The sequence below is a fragment of the Taurulus bubalis genome (genome assembly GCF_910589615.1).
Source record: "Taurulus bubalis genome assembly, chromosome: 5".
Classification (NCBI taxonomy): domain Eukaryota; kingdom Metazoa; phylum Chordata; class Actinopteri; order Perciformes; family Cottidae; genus Taurulus; species Taurulus bubalis.
This window is the reverse complement of record NC_136593.1, coordinates 13,586,114-13,611,577: the sequence shown is the minus strand read 5'-3', so window position 1 is coordinate 13,611,577 and position 25,464 is coordinate 13,586,114. Positions and strand designations below refer to the sequence as shown.

At 37.8% G+C, this 25,464-nt stretch overlaps 2 protein-coding genes across 3 annotated transcripts; one reads left to right on the top strand and one right to left on the bottom strand.

Annotated features, from left to right (window-relative positions):
• The first annotated feature begins 310 nt into the window (after positions 1–310).
• Positions 311–10,971, top strand: fkbp5 (FKBP prolyl isomerase 5). 2 transcript variants are annotated; one of them, XM_079217900.1, is made up of 11 exons: positions 311–498; positions 4,940–5,046; positions 5,211–5,355; positions 5,830–5,972; positions 6,863–6,977; positions 7,093–7,249; positions 8,135–8,225; positions 8,422–8,505; positions 8,598–8,783; positions 8,890–9,129; positions 10,133–10,971. In XM_079217900.1, exons 2-11 carry the CDS (start codon positions 4,942–4,944, stop codon positions 10,229–10,231), a joined length of 1,365 nt encoding a protein of 454 aa, XP_079074026.1. In that variant the 5' UTR covers positions 311–498; positions 4,940–4,941; the 3' UTR covers positions 10,232–10,971. The 2 variants fall into 2 exon arrangements, with proteins under 2 accessions (XP_079074026.1, XP_079074025.1); XM_079217899.1 differs by having other exon boundaries at positions 4,914–5,046.
• A 3,666-nt stretch (positions 10,972–14,637) lies between these two features.
• On the bottom strand, positions 14,638–25,130 carry LOC306736281 (sodium- and chloride-dependent GABA transporter 2-like). The gene is made up of 13 exons (XM_079217898.1): positions 25,055–25,130; positions 23,650–23,790; positions 22,599–22,686; positions 22,378–22,510; positions 21,519–21,653; positions 20,871–20,974; positions 20,376–20,500; positions 20,085–20,197; positions 19,323–19,460; positions 19,124–19,226; positions 17,783–17,883; positions 17,084–17,254; positions 14,638–16,017 (listed from the first exon to the last, which is right to left on the bottom strand). Exons 2-13 carry the CDS (start codon positions 23,786–23,788, stop codon positions 15,907–15,909), a joined length of 1,461 nt encoding a protein of 486 aa, XP_079074024.1. The 5' UTR covers positions 23,789–23,790; positions 25,055–25,130; the 3' UTR covers positions 14,638–15,906.
• Positions 25,131–25,464: the final 334 nt, after the last annotated feature.

Sequence of the window (25,464 nt, the reverse complement as noted above, 5' to 3'; positions counted from 1 at the left end):
GGAACACAGTGTTCTCGTCAGCAGCGGCAGCGGTACAGCTACAGTACAGCCGGAACATTGTGTTACTTTGTGGCTGCTTTCCAAGACCTGCCCCTTAATGTTACACTAAACGCCCTCCTACAACTCTGCTCTCTCTCTCTCTCTCTCTCTCTCTCTCTCTCTCTCTCTCTCTCTCTCTCTCTCTCTCTCTCTCTCTCTCTCTCTCTCTCTCGTGTGCCTCAACCTCTCTCCCTCACCAGTGTCGTTTTGGAGCGTAGGATCCATGTGGCTATACTTCACCGACGCGTTCATCCACTAGAGAGGAAAGAGATGAAGGAAGCACGGGACATAAACAGCGCGACATAATAACCACATGGGCAGAACATTTAGTACCCTGGATATGAGAGGAGAGGGAAGGGCTTGAAATAGGAGGTAAAGACGCGGTGAAAAAAAAAATCTACCGAGAGTATTTCAGCGGGTTACTGGAAAAAAAAACTACAAAAAGGAGCGCAAGGAAATGTGAGTCTTTTACTGTATTACATCTATTTTGTTGCTAATATGTTTAATTAATTAGTAAACTAATGCATAGCATAAGGGTTACCGGCTTTCTAGTGTTTTTTTGTCCACGACTGGCTCAGTAAAAGGGACACTTGTTAATATACATCGTAAAACATCTAAACCGGTCTCATAAAAACGTTAATGATTAAAAAACAAAACAATTCCCTAACAGTTAGGATTGTGTGATTAAACTGTTCTAGGGTGGATGTTGAATTGGTCACACGTTTGGGGGCATTTGAGGTTACCGCTGTATCCCTCTGTACCCTGGAAACTAAGGGCTGATAAGACTCCCAATGTGTGTTTATAGGTGTGTGTGTGTGTGTGTGTGTGTGTGTGTGTGTGTGTGTGTGTGTGTGTGTGTGTGTGTGTGTGTGCGTGTGCGTGTCCGTGAATGTGGCACTTGGCTGTGGTTCCCAATAGAGGCGGATGAGGACATGAGTTTACATCCAGAATCCCTTCAGGCTTGAGGTGTATCTTCGTAGAGTGCAGGTTGTAACACTGTTTCTGAGAATTGGTACATCAACTGTAGTTCATTCTGTCCTGATCCTCTTTCATTTTGGAATACGTTGTACATCACAGGACATAATTGTAACCTATGAATAAGTTACTTAAAATATATGGGTGTTAACATGATGTATTTAGATTTAGATGTGGTGAGATTGAAGAAGAATTGGCCTGCTGATATGGACACGGGTTGAGACAAATTCCCACTGATGAATCATACTGCCTGAGGGAGATATTTAATGACTATAAACAACTTATTGTTCAAATACACTGACAAGTAAAGATTATTAAGTAAAGGGTGATTAGTTATTTAGCTTTGCCTTATATGCAAGCAATAAAATAAAACACATTTCACGTTAAAAGTAAATACCCAACTGTATAGCAGCATTTCAAAAAGTGATAAACATAAAAAGCAGCTTTTCTTTCATACATTTTTATAACTTCATGTCTTTTCATGTCAGCTTTAAACATAATCTCCCATGACCGACAATGCTCTGCCCAGGACATCAGTCTGTGGGCCTGTCATGCACAGTGTGTGCTCACATGGTCACATATGAATCAGCAGCAGAGTACGGAGGTGAGACAGAATGTACAGATACACCGTGTGCGTCTGTGGATGTGGTCTTCGCTTCATTGTATTCTGTTTCTGCATTCTTCCACAAGGTATCTGAGTTTAGGTACATGTAGCCTACATGCCATTTTATCTGTGTCATAACAATTTGCAGTTGGTTTCACTGTTTAGTAATGAATTCTTTCATAAAGGTAAAGCAGAAAGTTAAATGATGAAATTCATGGGATGAATATGTTTTAATTATGGGACTTAATAATAATAGTAATCATCAACACTATAACCCCACTTGCTTTGTTAAAATTAAAATTGTGTGTTAGTGAATGTAAATGGTCAATTTGAACAATTAAAATCAGCTTATTTTCATTCAGAAATTGAAGTTAGGTTGTACGTGAGGGGGTCTCAGATTGGTGAACACCATCAGGCTTTGCCAGTGGCGAACTGTGAATAGAAGGAACATTGTGTTCAGACGCACACACACACACACGCACGCACACACAACACCCCCCCCCCCACACACACACACGCACGTGAAATGAGTTACATCTAAAATGAAATCCATGAAATTTTTAATAAATAGGACGAGGTGTTGCCGCATAAGAGACGGACATTTTGTTCTGTGCTTGTGTTAAGGAGTTCAGTAAACGTCACTTAATCTTTGAGAGTGACACACAATTGAAGAAGCAGAATAAATTGAGCAGATGTCGATAAGACAGATGTTTATGGTTTTACCCTGTGGGTTGAAGAACACGGGTGCCCAATGGCTTGGGCTGTTATTATTCCTATGTCAGTTTTCACACTTGGAACATTTGTTAAAATCTATTTCTTAATCAATTATCAACTCAATGAGTTGATAAAAGCAGGCCAAGCTCTGTTGCTTCATTTTCATACTAACAGGCTCAGAACAGCTCAGAAAATCAGTCAGCGCGGCATAATATTCAAATATTTGTACATGGTCATCAACAGCATCTGGGATGTTATTAGAGTACAGGAAAACTGGTGGAACAATCTAGAAAATGATTCCTCTTTAATCTGAAACCATCGCTGTGGAAACGTTAGGTGGCCACAAGATCGTTGTCTGATCAGCACCCTGCGTAACCGGTCACTCACAGTACGGTCTTTAGGCTTTAGTTCATTTTAATAGGATTTCTCCAGATTGACAAATGAAATATGATTTGATTTTCCTCAGCAGAATAGAGACAATCTACATTACCTGAACCTGTCCTCATGTTACATGATATCCAGTGCAGGGAGATCAAAAGATGTGCGAGAGTTACAGTAAAGTAAGATATGATACAAGTTTAGAGAGACTGTCTTTATTTATATAGTTCTTCATAAATATTTATGGGATATTTTTACCCTGGTGGCTCACCAGCATACAACCAACAATTTAAAGAATAACTTAAATCATTCTTTGCTCGCAATATAAACATTTTTCTTTGTTTACACGTATTGGTCAGTGTGTAAAACACACGCACATCTTTCTTGTATGTAAAGCTGTTTTAACAGTAATTACATTTAGAAATGTTTGAGGTTCATATTTATCTCTCTTACCGGCAAAGAGACAAATGTTGCCCTTTTGAATTTAATAAAGTTAGAAAAAGGAAATTAAAGGGAACATTCAGTGTTGGTGAGACTAAAGTCCATTTTCACATCATAGATGTTACATTTTTATTTGTAATCATTATTTCACAACTCTGGCCTCTGCCAACATCCTGGTGCATTCTCAGAACAGCTGTGAGCTGATGCTATTCGAGCAAGTGTTAACTTCTTAGCAGTTGCACGTGATAATAATCACCAAATAGTCTTTGACAAGATGCTAACATAGCTAACTCGCTTTTTTATTGTCTTAAAACAATGTCAAGATTTTTCTGTCACGACAGACTGAAAAATGTCTTCAGCCATGTTTATTGAGTAAAAGAGGTTATCTATCTATCTATCTATCTATCTATCTATCTATCTATCTATCTATCTGTCTGTCTGTCTGTCTGTCTGTCTATCTGTCTGTCTGTCTGTCTGTCTGTCTGTCTGTCAGATAGATAGATAGATAGATAGATCGATCGGCTAACATTTCTAAAAGTAAAATACCAAAATGTTTTAATTTGGGTATTGCTCCCAAAACCTCAAGTATCATATTGACATTGAGTTTTTCTATTTCAATCACTCTGTCGGTCTCGTCTGTTTTTCTGTCTGTCAGGCTAGTTACTTGACCCATGTGGACAAGTACCAAGCATCAAGAATATACATATATATCTGAAGAAGGGATCAGTAGTTAATTATTACTATAGTATTACTATAATATTAACTATAGTAGTTGATGTGATGGCCATGCAGGTAGAGGTAAAATACTGTTAAAAAAAACGTATTACTCAACAGTATCCCGGCCTGAGAGACACAGAGGAGACAACATTTAAGTTCTATCACCTCATCACCAGACACAACTTGATGAACATGATGATCCTGTTAAACTAGCCTCATATTTTGATAAGATATTACATTAATGTATAACCTCTGAGTCATGATCAAATTCAAGATATTAACCTCATCACAAACACTGAAACAGATTACATGGCTGTATTTGTGAAGGAGCAGCTTTATCAGTACAGAGTGTAAGTCAAGCCCACACTTAGACATATGAGGCTTTCAGACAAGAAGGCTAATGTTGAAATCCTCTAGACAAATAAACAGTGAAAATATTAAAACCAGGTTCTGCCGGGCTGCAGATTTAATTTTAGTGTCTGTAAAATATGATGTCATTTCTAGGTTGACAAAGAGCACAAAGGGCCATAAACTAATATTGCTGAACATACTGTACTTTGGCAGGTGCAGCTCGTGTTACAAAATAAAATGACTGACACGAGCACCACACTGCTGCCTTCTATTTTATATTTATGTAATTACTTCATCTGTAGGGGATGAGACATGGTGCTGTACAGTTAAGTGATATCACATCTGCGGTGCAAAGTAATGTTCCCCATACAGCTGCGATCAATGTTACTGTGGCCGTTGCAATAAAACTCTTAATATATCTCCAGCACAGTACATGTTTCTAGGACATGTGTCCTTATTATCTACAAGTTATATAATGTGGAGCAGAAAGTCATACTGTGTGGATTATGGAGATCTTGCATTGATTTTTTTGTCAGAGACTGATTTTCCAGTCCGGCTACACAAATGAGATTCATTTCACAAGCCATTTTCCTTGTTGCGAGTTGGTCCCAAAGTGAAAACACGAGACATGAGAACATGTTATTTATGGTGCTCAGATTGCTAACGCGTAGGCATATGTTCATAATGTTTACAGTGTTACCGTGTGATGCCCACACACAGAAATGACCACTGATCAGGATCTGACTATGGATGGCCAGCCAGCCACAGCCGTGTTTGCTGCAAAAGGCATTGATGTAACAACGAGTAAAGACCAAGGAGTTATCAAGGTATTTATGGCAATTGCTTTAGATTTTAATGTTTTGTTGTAGCCGTTCAGACTCCTTGTTCCACCATATGGCATGGTCATAATTTGTCATGCTCTTATCTCTTCTATGTCCTCTGTTTAAAAAGGTGTCTTAGTTGAACTGGAAGCTTTTCGTTCTGCCTGCAGGTCGTGAAGCGTCAGGGGCTCGATGGAGAGAGGCCGATGATTGGGGATCGGGTGACCGTCCACTACACCGGGAAGCTGCTCACCGGGCAGAAGTTTGACTGCAGTCGAGATCGCAAAGAAGCTTTTTGCTTTAATGTGGGCAAAGGTAGGCGATTACTGTCATACATGATGGTTAGTGTTGTATCTTTAAAGGAATAGCTTTATATTTAGGAAATTGTGCTTACCTGCTGAGAGTTAGATGAGATTATTAACACCTCTATTCACTTCCCAGCACCTCTAAAGCTCACCAATTAACATGTTATATCTTGTTCCACACAAAACAAAGAGTAAAAACAACAAGTCATGGTTCAACAGAGGGATATGGGGATGTGTGTTAGACTCTTTCTTAAACTAACCATCTACTGGTTGTAGCTTCATATTCAATGGACAGTTATGGCAGTTGTATCAGTCCTCTAATTCAACTCTGGGCAAGAAAGTGAATAAGCACATTCCCCTAAATGTCAAACTATTCCTTTGCATTCTTATCATTGCAATCAAGATTATGACATAGCCTTTAAACCTGTTTCATAAACCAAGAACATCTCTTACAGTTGGTATTATGTGCCTCATCCACTCACAGGACAAGTCCTCAAGGCCTGGGATATTGGTGTGTTGTCTATGCAGATGGGTGAGGTGTGCACATTACTGTGTAAACCAGAGTACGCTTATGGATCGGCTGGAAATCCTGAAAAAATTCCTCCCAACTCGTCAGTTGTGTTTGAGGTAGGTGTTGCTACGTCAGTGTTGCACCACACTGAGGGATACAATTCAGGCTTTCTCTGGTTTCTATAATCAATTACAATTATAATTCAGCTCTGGGTGTTCAAAGTTATATGTGATTGCTTGTAACTAAATACAATCTGTTATAACTACATAATAGTGTGTTATAAACTATTTATTAAACGTTTATATACTGCTTATGAACGCTAAATGGGGGTCTAAAAGTAAAGAGTAATCACATTTCTTATCCTCTTACTGTGACCGTATATTACCTACCGATGGGACAGTCATTACAAACTCATGCTGTGCAGCTAGATTTTGTTCAAGCTCACAGACCATCATTTTTTATTCTAGAGGAGATCTAATTTTCAAAAGATAACTAATATGGATTTTGGGAATGTGTATAAAATGATGTACAAGTTGTAAAAAAAAATAAGTCCATTTGATTGAGTGGTGCAGCCATAAAAACTTGGGTTTGAATATTTTACTCTGTACCTTCAATAAAGAGTTGCAACAATATTTACTATATACTTTCAGACAGGGTCATTTTTCAAACCTAAGGTTGCCCAGGGGGAAAAGGGAGATGTTACGCGTCTATTTAGCTGAGAGGGATGTTTTATCTTGGCTTGTTTTGTTCCAATAGAGGTATGAAGCGTATATGTTTGATTAAACAATCTACCTGTACTGTTACTTTAATAGTCATTATTTATCCTTATTCGTTTTACCTCCCTGACTTGATGTGATGACTCATACTTGTTTTTTTAGTTATGGATTCCCCCTCCCACACTTACTATAACAGCATACACCCAATTCTGCGGAGCTGTAATTTAGTTTTTGCTCCCTATTGATATTTGTGCAGAATAAACATTGAATTAATGTTTACGACTAAACAGATGGAGCTACTCAAGTTTGAAGGCGAAATGCTCACAGACGATTCCGGCATCATGAGAAGAATAAAGGTCAAAGGTGACGGCTACACTAATCCCAACGATGGCTCAAGTGTTGAAGGTAAAACCATTATTTTCTTAATGGATGATTACTGATATTATACCAAATAACCAGTACATTAAAGGGTTATATCAGAGATTAAATTGTGTTATGATTTGTGTCGTTTGACCCACAGTGCATCTGGAGGGAAGGTGTGGCGGTCGACTGTTTGACTGCAGGGACGTCAGTTTTATAGTTGGTGAGGCTGAGGATAAAGGCGTTCCTCTCGGAGTGGACCGAGCCATGGATAAGATGCAGAAAGGAGAGTGCTGTATACTTTACTTACAACCAAAGTAAGTTACTTCAAACCCCTCAGAAAATCTGCCTTTTCTCATTCAGTGCAGTTACAGTGAGAATGTGTTATCTTCGCTAGATTTTCAGTCTGCGGACCTTCATTAAACCTGTTAAGGTTTGACAACACTGACTCACAGTCCCCTGAATACTGAAAGGCTAACATTTGCCTGATATAATGAGAATATGGTACGGATATTCTAAATGAATTGCAGTAATTGCAATCTCTTATTTGCCAGGGTCATTTCTAAAAGGCTTAAAATCCATCAATGGTGACATGCATGATTTATTTAAAAAATAAAGACTTTAAAAACTGCTCTTTACAAAATGCGTCTCCAATTTAAATCACAAACATTAATATTAATTAGTCCTCTTTGGGATTATAACTATCCATTTCGGCTTCTCCTGTCTTCCCGTTCAAGAAACTGCACTATATTATCACAAATGCATTTAGTTTATTTTGCAATATGCATGAAAGTGCCTTACATGAAGCAATCTGATTAATCCACTCCACTTGTTTTTTTTTGCAGTTCAGTGCTATCAACCTCTTTAATTGAGAAATACCTATATTATTATTAAACTGCACAAACCTTCTGTATAAAAATCATCAGGCTGTGAAGGCAGTTGCATTGGTGTCTGGAATATTGTAGGAATATTTAGACAGGTGTTACATTTCACCAGTTGTATGTAATAAATGTAGTCACAGGTGTGATTTCCCACACTACAGTTTAAATGTCAAATGTCTTGAGTAGACTGTTGACAGTTGATACAATATTTGTACTTAGTTTGCCTATTTGATAAGTAGAAGTGAAGTGTTCCAAAATCAGGTTTGACGGTTATTTGTTGTATTATTAACAGGCTCATGCTGTCATGTTTTTTTTATACAGGTATGGCTTTGGAAACAAAGGTAAACCTGAGTACAAAATTGGACCAGACAGAGAAATAATATACGAAGTTACCCTAAAAAGCTTTCAAAGGGTGAGTCCTGCTTCCTACTATGTCTGAAGAAATAAACAATTACATTGATGCGGTTTTGGTTTGTTTTTCTATTTAAGACAAATAAGTACACTTTGAGCAAAGTTCAACAAATCCTGCATAGTTATGTAGATCATTCTAGCGGACACTAAGACCAGTCCCTGTATTTTAATCATGTCGTTAATTGTGTTTTCACAAGGCTAAAGAAACCTGGGAAATGGACTTGACTGAAAAGATAGATTTGGCTGCTGGAGTTAAACATAAAGGGAATCAGTATTTTAAGGTACACTCCTCATGCTGATCGTTTGTCCAAACACATTAATTTATATTTTATTGTGACCATGTTCATAACATACTATTATCTTCCTGTAATAGGTAGGTCTGTACCACCAGGCAGTCATCCAGTACCAGCGTATCATTTCCTGGCTAGAGATGGAGTGTGGTTCTGGGGCAGAGCAGCAGAAGAGGATACAGTCTTTTATGTTGACAACACACCTCAATTTAGCATTGTGTTTCCTGCGGATTAAAGAATTCTCACAAGCTGTGGACAACTGCAACAAGGTGAGCTGCAAGACCCTGGTTATATTTATCCACATTTAAACAATATTTAATTTCAGTACTTTGTCTCTCTGTGTCTTAACTAATTACTACTCTGTGTGTGTTTAAGGCAATTGAGCTTGATGAGAAAAACGAGAAGGCTTTGTATCGCCGTGGGGAAGCCCGTCTCCTTCGTAATGAGTTCAACATGGCCATGGAAGACTTTCAGCATGTGATGCGAGTCAACCCTTCAAATCGAGCAGCACATGCTCAGATTTCCATCTGCCAGAGCAAGATTAAGGAACATCATGACCAGGACAAGAAGATCTACGCCAACATGTTCCAGAAATTTGCAGAACGGGACACCAAGGTCTGTCCACTCACTGTTCTTGGGTAAATGGAGACAAACAGTCAGCCTGACATGTTTGTCTCTTGTCTTCTTTAACGAAAAATAATTGAATATTAACAATTATCTTAAATTAGAAGAAACAGTTACAACTCTACTAATCCTATTGTTTTGCAGAGTTGCATGACCTACCAAACCAGTTATTTTGCTCTTTGGTATTTCCTTGAAAAAAACAATGTTACAAAATGCTTTACAAAGGAAAAACTAAATTAACAACAAGATTAAGGCAAACTACATTCATTATTTTAAGATAAGTAGAACAATGAATGGTTAAGAGACTTCACAACTGTTAGGACGTGGAGATGTGTTATTTGTAGTAACTATGAGAACAAGTTGATGTATTTCAGATCTGGAAATTACATTGGGCATATCTGATTCCCATAAATTAGGTAATCTATCGGATTTGGAATTTTTTTTCTAACGGATGGTCAGCCATTTTGAGTATCATGGCAAGAGTTATTGATACAATTGATAGAGGTTCATCCCACCACTACCTGTCCAATGTCCTGTAAGGTTGATCATGTTGATATTCACAACAGGACTCCTTCATTGAAATATCTTACAATAATATAGCTGATTTACATTTTTTCTTTTAAAGGTTTGAATTTCATTTTGAAACTAAACACCCTGCTGAATCTGCTTCCTGTGTATTATTCTGCTTTCTCCAGTATTACGCTGACCTCTAGTGGTCATTCATGAATTTAATGATTTTCTCACCTATTGACGCTCTTCTCTTAAAAAAAAAATAGAGATATTATCTCAAGAGTAAAAACGAAACAACACAAAACGTTAAACCAACTTCTTAATATTAATGACAAATTTAAGTTTGATTAGTTTTTTCGGTTTTGATTTATTCTATTTACATTTTCAGTTGTTATATGAGGAGGCACAGTAGAATGCAGAATCTATGATTATCAACAATGTTTTAAACAACTGTAGTCATATGTGCTTTATCTCCGCTCAACAGTTTGGAAAGATGAAGAGGAGGCAGGATGAGAGCATGAGGAGCGGCATGAATGGTGAAGTGGGCAACAAACGGCGGAGGAGTCAGGACTGTCCATCGTAAAAGTGACATTTAAAGGGGAGGACAAAAAAATACACGCTTTCCTTGTTTTCCAAGTCCAGGGAGCAGGGACAGCAATGAAGTTGTGTAAAAGCCTCTAATCCAAACCTCTTTATCCCAAAATCCAACATGACCATTCCTGCATATAAAGCAGAGTGTAAACAGGGACGTTTGCGAGCCAAACAGCATTTCCCTTGTGACATGGCCTGTGCAACTGCCAGGACATACCTCCCAATACACTGCCGAATCAGTGAATTAAGATTGGTCAACACTTCTAGCCCCAATCTTTCATTTCTTAAAAATCACAAAGAAATCACAGAGAAATTCCATTCCGATGCTACCTATACAGGCACATTTGTATTTTTTTTAAAGCCTATAACCGAAACTAAACTGTGGTGCAAAGATTATTTCCAGAAATATAATTCAAAGTAAGCCCCTTGTTTTGGGCATAGATGAAGCATTGTTTTACAATGGATAAGATCATGCACTAAAATAATTTATTCATGAATACATGCGGAATAGGTCATTTCTTATTTGTTGAAAGCTTGTTTTTTATCCATTAAACGCGTCACGCAGAATAAGTAGTTAAGAGTAAGAATATTTTTTTTTAATGAGAAGCCAGTCTGGTATTGTATTAAAACAATGATTATCCATGGGCGTGATAACAGATGACAACATCCTTTTTATGGACTGACTTATAAGGTGGCAGCTGCAAAAACTTTAAATAAAAATATAGTACAAAAGATGACACATATATATATATATATATATATATATATATATATATATATATATATATATATATATATATATATATAAAACATGAAATGTTACTTCTCCCGAGCTTTGGTGGATTTTAGTGATTGATGACTTTCTTCTTCTGTTGCACTCAATGTATGTGTATCTATCAGCTAATTGCATAAACAAGCATGGCACAATCCTCAACACACATAAAATCTTCAATTAACAGATGACATAAATCCTCATAATTATGATGATAACCTCTTACAAAAGGAGGCATTTGATCATACCATCTCTCCTATTACCACCTCTGTATTTGAAATGGCAGATGCACCCTATGTGTGCAAGTGGGAGAGGGACACAGAAACCACAATTAAGCTTTAAAACCGTCCGAACCACAGTCTAATCTTTCAGAAATTCCAAGTCTGGTAATGTTATCGACCACAACATTTTACATCTGTGTAGGTATTTTTGTCCGAGTCCCAGAACTGGTGTCTCTTTATTTCACTGCATCTATTTCATTTTTTTAATTTTTTATTTTAAATGTGTGAATGTTAGATAGTGGACAGTGTTGCACATTGGTGACTGGCAAACCAACACTGTTATCTTTTCATGAAATGTCTAGATACGGTCTTGACAATAATCTTGAGATGTTTTATAAACATTGGTTGGTTCAGTATGAAAACCTTAGCTGTCTTAAATATTTTATGGAAAAAAAATCAACAGTGTGTATGTGTGTTAATATATATTGTTGTATGTTAGCAAGGTTTTTAAACAGCCTATTGCTTTATGTTTTCAAGTACTGCTGGCTCTAAACATTCAAACATTTTGTACAGTGGAAATGAGCATGAAGTACTTTTTTCTAGCAATTATAAATTGCATTTAAGCATATACATAATATGTATCCCTCTTTGTCAACAACAAAAAGATTTCCCAGCCTCTCCTACATTCATTTTTGATAACTTGACAGGAATAAATTGTAAAAAATGGACATACACAAGCAGGACAAAATGCTGCAGGTCATTGCTGCAGCACTGCCAATGTGAGATTGAATTAGAACTCTTATGTCGTACAAAATGTTTACATATTCAATTGATCTTCACCCTGTAAAGCAAAATTTGATCAATGTATTAAACCGGCATTTATGCAAAAGAAATATTTTCAGACAAAAAACTACTTAAGGTACCTTTGTTCATGTCTTCTTTATATATATTTTTTATTTTATTTTGCACTTTAAAAGCATAAAATAAATCCAAGAGTTGCATTTCAAGATATATGTCATTCTTCAAGTTATCGTTCAATATTTTTTACAGTGTGGTAACATATTTTAAGTTTGCTTAGTTGTATTGTCATAAACATAGTTCCATGGTAAAATGATCATGAAAAGGTTTCAAATGTTGTACAAGATTTTGTATATCTAAAAGTAAGTTGCTTTGGATAAAAGCGTCAGCTAAATGAAATGTAATAATGTAATGGAATACAGTGTCAGGATAGCTCTACCCTTCAGCATCATCATTACCAACATTGTTGAATTGTTATTTTCAATTTAATTTATTAATTCTTTGAAACCTAATTTTACACATGTCTCCTCCTCAAAGAGTATTTAACTCTTAGAGGAAACATCACATTTAATTATCTGAACAAGAAAATATCTTGTGAATTAAAGCTTTGGATTTATTCTGCAATCTATTTTAGGAGAACTGTTTTTCTGACCTCATAGGGGCAGTAGAAACAAGTTGTGAACACAATATTGACATATCATCACCTTTAAGTTGATAGGGAACTTAGAAAGCAGTTGCTTACTTACACATTGAGCAGTTACTGTTTCTGGCGACCTGGTGAATCTACATCTCACATTCACTCTATTTTAACCCTGCTTTTAGTTTCCATCAACTACTGAGGGAAATATCTGGCTAATTACCAGCTAAATGTTCCATGATGTTGCTAACTGCATGTCTGATGAGCAGGTACAGGGGGTTTAGTGCTTTTTCAGTGAAAACATTTGAGGCAGAAAAACAACGCAGTCAGTGAGTCAGCCTGAACATTAAAGTTGTGAGCTTAAACTCACGATAAAGAACCGAGGGAAGATGCAGATTCTGGTGATTTTTTGTAGATTCATCTCTTCCTGTGACCCTTTTCACATTGTTTTAATTTAGTAATTGTACATTTTCATTGAAAAAATATTGAGAATATCAACTTTAATATTTATAATTCTTTGATTTATATAGCGCTTTTCTGAATACTCAAAGACGCTTTACATAGGAATCATTCACCCACTGATGAGAGGAGCTACCATGCAAGGTGCCACATCAGGACTATCTAACATTCATACACCGTAGGCGCAACTACGGGAGCAATTTAGGGTTAAGTGTCTTACTTCTTATTTGTCTTATTTATGCTCTAATTAGGGTAATTACTAATTCATCTGAGGATCAACATAATTCTTACCCTTGGAAAAATCTGTTAAAAAAACAATCTACCACAAGGTCCGTGTGGTCTGGAGCTTTCGGTTATATCACACGATCTTCATCAGCAGATGGAGTTTGCTCACTTGACATAGAATTGTTCAAAATGTCAATTTTTCTGAGCTCTTTTTCGTCCATGCAGCTACATTTGTTGAGGGAAATCATGTGATCTGAGCCACATAACTTATGAAAGTTAGTGATGTTTGGTATTGCAGCTTCGTATAGGACATTATTTGCAAATGTCCTTGTGTAGTTGCATTCAAAGACAAAAGAGTTTCTGCATTATGATTCCTTTATTCGGCTCTAAAAGCTGCACCACCCAGCAAAACAAACTGTTTCTGTAACGTGTCACACATCCACGCACACACATATATGTGTGTGTGTGTGTGTGTGTGTGTGTGTGTGTGTGTGTGTGTGTGTGTGTGTTGATTACCTCCCTCCCACTATTGGCGATACCCACCCACCTCATACATCTCCAAATATTATACATGGGAATGTATTATTATTATGATTACATAAATTGTTGGATTTTGCTTAAAACGTAGATAGAAGATATAGGGCTCTCAAGTGTCACGCATTGAGCGTGACTGTCACGCATTTCGGTCTTAAGTCACGCCCTCCCGCCACACATCGCATTTCTCACGCTGAAAAAAAACTCTAGGCTATTTAATGTGCCGCAGCGCGCAAACATGACCTGGTCGCGCTGCCCTCGCCATGGAGGAATCAAGCACGTCTCCCCCGAATCCCCTGGAGTTCTGCCGCGAGGTGCCACTCATCAGCCAATCAAAAAAAAGAAATGGGGGATATGTCACTCTTACCTGTCTTAAAAACTTGAGAGCCCTGAAGATAGTTTTTTTTTCTTAGCACCATGTATTCTGGCTATTGAAAGTTACATGTTCACAACATCAAGATAGCTAGCTAGCCACTGGGGTTGCGTAAGAGTATGTGGGGGACTCCAACACATTGCTAGCATTTTTAGGCCAGGCAGCTGTTAGGCCGGTTAATAAAATGCGTTTTTGAAGCTGTGATAATTCCAGTGCGGAAAACTAATTCAGAGTACATGGGTCTAAATAGTTCAGAATCTTTGTCAAAAAGAAAGATACCTTTTTCCATCTTTACAAAACCAAAACATCTCCATAAAAGAGCCCATGAGTCAAGTGAAAACATTTTCTTAAAAAAAACAAACAAATTAATGATTAATCCTCAAATGTGAAAAATGTTTATGTATTACATAAAGGACTACTGCCACAAACACCAATGATATATGATAAACAAAATACAAAATCACATGAATATCAACCCTGCACCTTTTGTATAAACACTAGAATAAACAAGCTTAGAGTTAAGACTACGATAAAAAATATAACTTTGTTAAAAATATACCCTTTGTGATTCTAAATGCTGCAACCAACAGGTTTGGTCTTTGTTGCAGAAAACTAAACCATATCTGTGTGTTGAATTGTGGCGATGGAATTAATCAGCACAATTCAACTAGCTGATGTTTAATTTTAACATCAAACACAAACTGAAATGGTGAACTTTCTCTTATCTGTGTGAGCATTATGCACATTTGAAGTAGTTTTTAGCAGTACTTGGCACAGGTCAGAAACACTTTAATGTTGGGACATCCTGGTGGCTCAGATGGCTAAGGTGCAGGCAGTGTCCAAGATATGATCCCACCCATATTGCTGGAGAACCTTTCCTCTTTCATGTCAGTGTTTTAGTTATATGGGCAATTTGAAATTCAATTTCCATCACTCACAGTGATTTAAAAGTGACTCAAGTGTTCAATCTGTATGGCTTATTTGGCAAGTATTTATCAGTATTACTTTACTCCATAGTTATACAACCTGGTTCAACAAAATAAAACAATATTGGCAATACTTTTTCTTTACATGAATAACTATTTAAAATATCAATGTTAATTTGAGCATGGCTGTTCCATGATCAATAACTTTTAAGGTTAACTTACTAATAGAGCTGAGACAACTACTGTAAGAGATGAATCAATTAATAATACAAAAATACAAATCCACATTGTGAGAATGTGCTATTTTCTATACATTTTATATTAAAGTTAATTTTCTTTTCTTTAGAACATCTGAACTCATGGCTCTGGAAAATTGTGTGTGCCTTTGTCACTATGTAATGTCATTTGAAAATAATAAATTAATCAAATCATGGATTAGCAATCATTAGATCAAATGATAATGGAAGTAATCAATAGTTACACCCCTGCTAGTTGTCAGTGCTGTCAGCGATGACAGTTCAAGTGACATCTAAGATAGCTGTATATATTTGTGGAATGAAGACCATGATATGTGGATGACAGCAACACATATACATCACTTTGTTTAAGAGGCCTAAAAAGATTGGTAACCTTTCCTTAAATTGAGTAGGAGGATTGTATTGAGCACAAGCTTTTGCTTATGCCTCATGGTGTTGTGAAGCTGCTCCAGTTTGTTGTGGTTACTAGGACACCATGCTGTCAGGAGATGAGGTCAAGTCTAGCAGTTCAAGTCCTTTCTTGTCCTTTTTGTCCAAAGAAAGGTCTTCAGCCGGAGTGCATAAGATGGAGATCCTCTAAAAAAGGAGAATATAGGTTTTAATAAAAATCATAAAACCCACAATTGCAGACAGTTGCACTCCGAATTATTCAACCCCCATTACAAATTAGGTTTATTGGGAAAATGTACAAACCTTCAGCAGTTTTCAATAAACAATTCAAACAAGGACAATTTAAATAGCTCAACATAACAAATGTTAAGAGTGGTTTCTCCAAATTCAACACACTAAATATTCAACCCCTTCATGATATCTTTAGTACTTAGTAGAGCACCCTTTTGCTGTTTTGACCTGCAAACGTGAGCATATTGGAGCAGACTTTTCTTGTGCTTTTGGGTCAGTAGTAGTGTATGTCTTGGAGTTGGGGCATGGAGACATTCAGCGTTTAGTATGCGCCTTACTGTGGAAACTGAAACCTCAGTACCCGCTGCCTCCAAGTCTCGCTGTAGGTCTTTTGGAGTCACTTGAGGGTTTTTGTCCACCTGCCTCTGCAGAAATCTGGTGGCAGTCGTTGATAGCTTCCTCTTTCTGCTATGTCCAGGCAGTGGAGCCATTGTTACTTTAACTTTTAACTTGTGAACTGTGCTTCCAACATTATCTATTGGAACATTCAGTGCCTTTGCTCTCTCTTTGGGTCCTGTTCCTTGTTTTGTGCAAGGCAATGATCTCTTCTCTTAACTTTTTGGACAATTCTCTGACCCATATTTCTAATATGCAATCAAACATCACTGCCAGTCCAGGTATTTGATGTGTTCTATCTCAAGCACACCTGATACAACTAATGAGGCCCTTGATTAGTTGCATCAGGTGTGCTTCAGATAACATCTGATTTGCAAATGTGTGCTCTTATGAGGGATTCTGAGGGTTGAATAATTTTGAGACTGCAGTAGTTAAAAAGGGAATTTGGAGAAACAACTTGTAACATTAGTTGTGTTGAGCTATTTAAATTGTCCTTGTTTGAGTTGTTCATTGAAAACAGCTGAAAGATTTTGCCAATAAACCATATTTGCAATAGGGGTTGAATCATTTTGAGTCCAACTGTAGCTTTTTGGAGACGTGTTGAAACATTTACATAACAACTTACCTGTCGCAGTGTACCAGGAGTGGTGCTCACTTTGTACAACATAACTAGAGGAACAATGAGTGTAGAGGAGAGAGTGAACCACCAACCAAGAGCATAACCCCACCATGGGTACTCAATTGTGTTGTTGAACTTCAGAGGAGTGTATTTGACCAAGGAGAAAATAAACGTTCCCTGAAAATAGTCACAGAGAAAGCAGTTAAAGTATTTGTGAGACAAAGTACAGAATGTCAAAAATGTACCCTAAATCAACTATAGCTATGTCATAACCCGGCTCTTAGGCCATGACAAATACGGCACAGACCACAGTGGAGGGTAACATAAGACGTTTATTCTTACAAAATAATAGAATATTTACCCTATATTTATGATAAAGTAAAGGTGTGGCAGTGAAGAGCATGCAACATGTGCTAAAAAGTTCGCCCTGCCCTGCTATGTCAACAAAGCACGGCAAAGCTCTGATTGCAACACAGAGGGAGGGCAACTTCATTGTCTGCTCAGGTGGATATTACTCCAGTATATCTTTACATTTCAACTCCACTATATCTTTATATTCCAAATAGTTGTTTGCTCTTATTATAGAGGTAAGTCTCGTCCCTTAATGCATACTGGCCAATGCTATGATTGGCCAGTATGCATTAGGGGGCGAGACTTACCAAAGAGACAAATCAATTGACTGAGAGAACTTTTTCTGCAACTCACCATGCATATTACTGGAGTGACGTATTTCAAACAATACTTAATCAGGAGGAAAGGCTTATATCCAATCATATCCTCAATATTATCATAAAACCGGTCTGCACCTGTAAGTAGATGGAAAAGCTGTGTTGAAGGAATTCAACCTCACAGTGAAGAAACCGTGCACATTCCTCTAGTTCAGGGATTCCCAAAGTGTGGTGCGCGAGCTGCCTCTAGGGGGTGCGCGAGAGGAAAAATGTGATGGCTGTCTAATGGTGTAATAATTAATATTAAACATCATTTAAAAAAAACTAAGTAGGATTTTTTAATTATAAAAAATCCCTTTGTAAGATTTAAATTTAAAATTAAAAACGTACAATTTAAAAAATAGATGCACTTCCGGTCCGGCCGCCAGACTGTCTTTTACGTACACACTAGCTAGCCTAGCTTGTGCACCTAACGTCATTTTCATTCATTCAGCAACATCCATGAAAATATGTTAAACTGGCTGAAATCGGGGAAGCTGTCAGGTGGGACATCTGAAGCTATCAGTAATAAAAGAGGAGAGGGACAGAGAGAGAGTGAGGAACCGGAGGCGAGAGAAACGGAGAGGTGCGTTGGGGAGAGACCGGGAGAAGAAATCGACCGGGAGTCGGTGAAAGAGGAGACGGAGGAGACCGAGAAGGAGGAAGGGATATCACAGACAAACCGGGAGCACAGAGGCCCATCGCGGAGTCAAGATGAAAAAAGAGGAAACGAGAGTGAGCATCAGTTGTTGTGCAGTGAGGTTCTGGCTAACAGCTGTCTGAAGCCTCTTATTTGCGCCTCCACCTGAACACCAAGCATGCCAGTGCAAGTCAGAAGCCCCTTACATTTTTTAGATCAAAATTGGAAGAGTTACAAAACAGCCAAAAACAATTGCAGTCTCATTCACGTGAGTCTCTCACTTTCTCCCCCTCCCTCTCCCTCTCTATCTCTCTTGACTCCTCCTTTTTTTATTTATATCTGTTTCTGAGCCTATGCATGTGCCACTCTTTGTTCTTTACGTGGCTTACTGTGTTTAAGTAAATAAATGTGAAATGCAATCTGCCTCTGAGCCTGTGCGTGTGTCCTCGCCATCCTTATTGCTCTTTAAAAGTGACGCCTTGTGTAACTGACATTTATACAGCGGACTAAATCTTGTAATAAACGCCACGCGCGAGCAAACAGTTCTCGCATTGGTCCGATCTTATGCGGCTATAAATAGGCTCTGTTGCGTTTTTTTTTAAGGTGTGGGGATTGGGGGTGCGTGAACCCGGTCGGGATGTAGAAGGGGGTGCGTGGCCTAAAAAGTTTGGGAACCGCTGCTCTAGTTCATTAACTCACCGTATATCCATCCAATACAAGTGGACTGCAGTATGGCAAAGAGAAGTAGAGTCATTCCACTACAGGCATAGTAGTCAAACAACTGGAAGATGTACAGTCCACCCTGTGTGTGAGACATCAGTTAGCTGTTGTGTTCTTTTGACATAAGAAAACAAGGTTAATATAAAAGAAGTGACTTGACATTTCAATATGATCTTACATCTGTAACCATCACAAGTCCAACGAAGAAGCTGAAAACACTGATGGCAAGTAGAAGAAGTTTACGTCGATGGCCAACGTGGAAGAAGGAAGGATTTGTGTCAGAAATTGATGTTACGATGGCTTCCAGGCCTACAAACTGAAACACAGTGCCCAGTTACACAACTCCACATATGCTGTACACAAACATACAAACATTGCAGAGATAATTTCATAATAATTTAGTAAGTACTCAGAGAGTGAATACCTCTGCCAAAGCTGCACAATCCTTTAATCTAGTTATTTTTTATTCTAAAGATTAAGATAAGAAATTTGTATTATGCATCCGGATCCGGATCTGAATCAAGAGACAAAGTGACAAACAAAATCAAGGGATTCCAAAAAAAAAATCACATTAGTAATTGCTGCAGTCAATGATAATGATGTTAATAAATGTTCTCACAGTATTTTTGGCTATATGCAAACAGACAAACAAACAAGACAAAAAAAAAAACACATCTAGAGGTACATTGATTTTTTTCTAACTGTGAGACACCCACAGACCTCCAACCAAGGCCCAAAAACCATTACGACAAACCTCCCACATGTTCATAAAGACTGTTATGCAATGTATGCATGTAACAAATGGAATAAAATCTTTTATCCTGGTCATCGTGAACAGAAAATACGCGTTTCATAACGTCTGTCATCATTTAAAATATTCGATTCACAGAAATAAAACAGCCTTTTCTGATTCTCTAAGTGCTAAAAAGAGTCAGCTTACCTCACTGTCGAGTCCCAGCAGGATGACCATAATGAAGAAGAATATTGCCCAGACCTGGGGAAAAGGCATCATGGCGACTGCTCGAGGATAGGCAATGAACGCCAAGCCAGGACCTGCAGTCAAAATGAGATGGTCAAAAATGTTTGAATATATTGAGCGTATTTTATGCTGTTGAGTCAAAATAGCTTACTTGTATGTAATACAATGCATTTTGTGCTTTTGACAACGCTAAACGTACAATGCTCATTAATCCCTTGATTTATTTCTTAATAACATTATCTATATTCTTACCGGACTCTGCCACTTTTGATATGTCTGTGTTCTGCTCATATGCCATAAATCCAAGTGCAGAGAAAATGGCAAAGCCTGCAACAAAACTGGTCGCACTGTTCAGAAGGCACAAGTACACACAGTCCCTAAAAACAAAGAAGACACAAATACATTTTATACTCCTTTATCTATAAAACCATTATATTATTCTTTCCATAGTTGGGACTCGTATCCATGGGATATGTGAGTCAACTATACTTCAAAGTGATGTGGTACTCCTCGTATAAGCTACACCACATATGTTTTGCCTAAAATGAGCATTGAAGATGTTCTGGCTAACGGTTCTAAAGCTGTTGTATATCTTCAGCGGCTGTTGTGCTTTTCAAGTGACTTGGACTAATGAAGCTGCAGCTTGGGCAGCTTGCTGTTCGATGTGTTCTTTCTTTTTGCGTTTGTTTCTGTGAATCTACGTAACCCAAACTGAAAAACACACTATAAATATTAAATCAAACGTACTTGTAACAGTTGTTGTTGTACTTGTTATAACTGCCAAGTGCAGTTAGACACCCAATGCAAATAGCATAGGAATAAAATATTTGTGTGCCAGCGTCCATCCACACCTGCAAGACAATAAAGGTTATCTTTTTTATATGAGGTCCCGGGACAGAGGATGTCGTATGCGTACAGATTGTAAAGCCCTCTGAGCAAATTTGTAATTTATTAATTTAATTTAATTAAATGTGAAACATGACATTTACTGTGTGTTGGAACTCTGCAGTAAACCTAGACAGAACCACCTGATACAGATTTGTTACGGTTTTACACTGCTGCCGATTTGTGTGACGTCACTAGAACAATTATTTGCAAATAAAGTTACAGCATGGGAACCAATCTTTTTAATCTCCTGAACTCTGACTTCCCCTTAACTTTCCACCAAAGTGTGACCAAGCTCCATTATTTTTTATGATGAAACCAAACACATGTATAAACATTTGTGTATAGTTCAGCTTTATGTCTTTGGAAATTTTCAAAATGTTAACTTCTCCAAACAAAATGCATTTGTTAATGGGGGGACAACCTATGGGTACATGAGGGTCGTAGAGGTCCTAGGTTCAAGAGAGTCACATTTCATTAAAACCGAGAAGTATTGAAGAGCGCTCATACCTGTGGATCAGACAGGCGGGATGGATCTGGGTAGAGGTAGAACTTGATCCCATCTAAGGCCCCTGGCAACGTGACTCCACGAACAAGCAGCACCACCAACATCAGATATGGAAATGTGGCAGTAAAGTAAACCACCTGTGGAAGAGTGAGGGTTAATTTGTAGCAACATTGTGGACTTTGATGGCTGTGTTGCCAGGACGGATGTAGTATGGTCACCGTCCTTTTGAGCTCCAGAAACTAAATTTACCATTGCCTTAAAAATCTTATTTAAGATGAAAAGTTAAGGGAATCGCCAAAGTGATTATAGTTAATCTTGAGGGGGACATCAACATGTGTCCCTGATCTCAGCAGTAATCCATCCAATAGTTGTTGCAATATATCACTCAAACCACAAATGTGAACCTCATGGCGGCACTAGAAGTCAGAGGATCATCAAAGTAATCAATATCTGTCAAAATTTAATAGAAATGAATGCAGAAGTTGTTGAGATATTTGAGTCTGGATCAAAGTATTGGACCAGCTGTCAGACTGTCATTGCCATCCCTAAAGCCAAGCCTCTATGGCGGATTAAGATAATCCATGGCACCTGACAGCAGTTTCAATCGTGAAAAAATATGTTTGAGGTTGTGCAATTTAAGCTTGCATCCTGTGTAGTAGCTTTTTCCCTCTCATGTTCTTTAATGGTATACCTGTGTGCTTGGAAACATTTATGATCATGTTTCAGGCAGCGTGTCTGACAAACTGATATGATTCCAGTGTTTTTGAAGAGTAGAGAAGAATGTTGTCCTTAAGCATTGTCATTTGACAGTTTAAGAGTTGCTTAAATACACCATAAAAAATGCTAAAGTCTGTGTCCTACCTTCCCAGTGGACTTTACTCCTTTCCAGACACAAAAGTAACAGACGGTCCAGGACAACAGAAGACACAGAGCCAGCTCCCATCGAATGCTGCCTAACTCATCGGCACTTCCTGTAAGATTCAGAACTCTTCTCCTGAAAATCACAATTTTTGTTATTATTCATGTATGTCAAATTACTTTCAGAACTTAGTATCATTTTGGGATTTAGTTTTCAGACTCACTCCCAAAACTCTCTCACTGGTGACGTTGAATTTTCAGCAGCAGTCCAGTTCAAATAATCATCTTTCCGATCAAACTCTACACAGGTCTCTGTTGCAAAGGAATACAGGATGCTTTAAATAATGCATTCAAGGACAATTACATTTACAATTACACACATTATATCAATCTGCCTTTGTCAAAGCCTTCATATCATTTTGTATACTTATTTAACTTGATAAATGGAATGGGGGACATTTCCAAAGAGCCTAATTTCTTAATTACTGAGTGAATTCAAAGGCCTTGAGCCGAGCAGTTGCCTCCTGGTCTCCTGTATGGAGGGTGACTAAACCGCTTATTATTGTTATTCTTTGATGGGAGACGGGCAGTGGGTGGATTGAAAATGTCTGCGTGAATTGATAGATGCCAGGAATCTTGGACCTTTTAGAGCATTCTTTAGGTAAGTTTTGTCAGATATGTGGGGGTGAGGCATTATGCTGGAAAGGAGAGGGAGCCAGAGAAGTGGTCTAAAATAGTTCTGGTTATGATTTGTGTGGTTGTGTTAAGCTAGACATCCACAATGATGCACAGTATTCTGCTGTAGGGTATACGAGGGCCAGTGCTCAGGTGCACAAGATAAGGGCCGTTGCCTCCGGTCTATTAATGACAACAGTAAAAGGATTACGTACCATTTTACACTAGTTTGTGGTTTCTTAATTAAGTTCCTCTATGTTCACCTAAAATCTTTGTTTAAGAAGTGTATGTCAACCGGTTGTGTGGAAACTTGAAACCACCAGTACACACTCACTGAGAATGGCAGATCAGCAGGTAAATGTTTGAAATGGACAATAGTGTATGTGCAGTGGCTTTTTAAGTATGTTACGTAACTTGACATGAACACTAAGCAAGGCAGAGAACACCCAGCAACGTTTCTAACAGCTGGCTTTTAAACTCCAGATTTCCAAATGAGCCAAAAAAAAAATCACTAACTAAAGATGAATAATAATCTTGTTATTTGTTTGTATCCCTAAACCCTAACCCCAGACCCAACCCAAATCGCATCCTGGGACAAACCTGTGTTCCAGTAGTTTCTGCAATTCGCCCAGGGAAGTTCAGAGTTGAAAGAGGAGAAGAGATACAGGAAAGCCCAGGCCAATATGATGATGTAATAGATGCTGGAGTACAAAACAACCACAAGACTGCCATAACCCATCCCTGACAAAAACAGACAAACAAAGATATTTGAAACAAAAAAGTAAGAAACATATAGTTATTATATCTACTTATGTATGTTATATATTATAAAATATCATAATAATGTATTTAAAGTAAATCAATGTCACAGAATACAACTTTGTCCTATACATATAGGTGCAGACATAACATCTGACCACTGTATTTATCCTAAGCATTAAACACCGGAGCAATTGGAGGTTCCGTGTCTTGCTCAAGGACACTTCAACATATTAACAGTGAGAACCAGGGATCAACAATCAACCTTGTGGTTAAAGATCGACCTGCACTAGCCACTCATCGACAGTCACCCATCAACAATGTTGATAATTCCCAAAAACAGGCTGTTATTGCAGAGTAAATACAGTGTAGAGAACAATTTTCTCTGTAGATTTACTAAAGATATGTGAGCTTTATTGCGCACATGAGAAAGATAGCCATCCATTTTTGTAACTCATTCATCCTAATGTAATAGCTCACAGTAGGCAATATTTAACCAATGCGAGCCATGTCAAAGAAATGTTGTGCCAAATGTTACAGGTTTACCAAACCTGGCACAGTTTGCTGTGTTTCTTAGAAAAGATGGTGTAAAAGTGGGTGGACACGTTTTTTTCTAAAAAAAAAGTTTTTCCCCTGAAATTCCTTTTTTAAGGAATGTTGTTACTGTCAATGTCAAGACTTGTCCTCACTTATTGTTACAAGTTGTGGAATTTGTTTGACCAACAACACTGTTTCTATCTGTTCCACAGGTGGTTAAATCGCTTTCATCACATATTCCTGTAAGATTTGTAACAAAAGTGTGAGCACACAAAACAAAATTGCAGAAAGTCAGCATGTGATAGGTTGTATCTCCCAAAACTTCTTGAGAAAAATATAAAAATTGCGAAAATATAATACAGTATTGCTGCCCAGAAGAATATACTTCACATACAGATTCACACACATACACATGTTGTCTGTAATATCACATGTCTTGATGTGTGTGGATGTTTTGTCCTACATTCACTGCAGGAACTGTAGAACAATGTGAGTGCATGAATTTTACAATTTATTCTGCAAAAGATTAGATTTGAGAGTTTGCAATAAAAACAAGAGCTTGTACCTCATTTTTACAGTTTTCTTCTTTACCTAAAGAACCAGCCAGCCATTTTTTAACCATGTCATACGCACATGTTTTAATTTGATTATTTATTTAATATTTATTTGATTTTAGATGGATAGTCTGATATTGATTCTACATCTTTACCTTCAAAAAGGGGACAAATTTTCTTCCAGCAGGTAATACTTCCCTGTTTGGTGTACTGGCCGAGTGACGTCTCCAGGAGAAACAAAGGGATGCCGCAGGTAAAGAGGAAGAGGACATAAGGAATGAAGAACACCCCTTGAGAAAACATAAAGTTTCGCCGCATAAGTTGTTGAGCAGGAATATGCCTGTTTCAGAATCTTTATCAGTATTTGTTTTGGGTTTCCATCAAGTAACCCAACTGGAGTGATTACTATATAGTGTTTTTCCTAATTTCTTTGACTATTATGAAACTTACCACCTCCGTTTTTGTAGCACAGGTAAGGGAACCTCCACACATTTCCAAGGCCTATGATTTGTCCTGCAACCGCCAAGAGGAACTCAAGTTTGCTTGACCATTGTCCTCTGGGCAT

Excerpts from the sequence above, each read along its gene's own strand:
- fkbp5 (XM_079217900.1), top strand. The coding sequence starts at position 4,942 with ATGACCACTGATCAGGATCTGACTATGGATGGCCAGCCAGCCACAGCC. Across the intron at positions 5,356-5,829 it reads TTGCTTTAATGTGGGCAAAG|GACAAGTCCTCAAGGCCTGG; the intron begins GTAGGCGATTAC and ends ATCCACTCACAG. Across the intron at positions 6,978-7,092 it reads CGATGGCTCAAGTGTTGAAG|TGCATCTGGAGGGAAGGTGT; the intron begins GTAAAACCATTA and ends TTTGACCCACAG.
- LOC306736281 (XM_079217898.1), bottom strand. The coding sequence starts at position 23,788 with ATGGGTTATGGCAGTCTTGTGGTTGTTTTGTACTCCAGCATCTATTAC. Across the intron at positions 22,687-23,649 it reads CAGAAACTACTGGAACACAG|AGACCTGTGTAGAGTTTGAT; the intron begins GTTTGTCCCAGG and ends CCTTTGCAACAG. Across the intron at positions 16,018-17,083 it reads CTCCTGGTACACTGCGACAG|AGGATCTCCATCTTATGCAC; the intron begins GTAAGTTGTTAT and ends CTCCTTTTTTAG.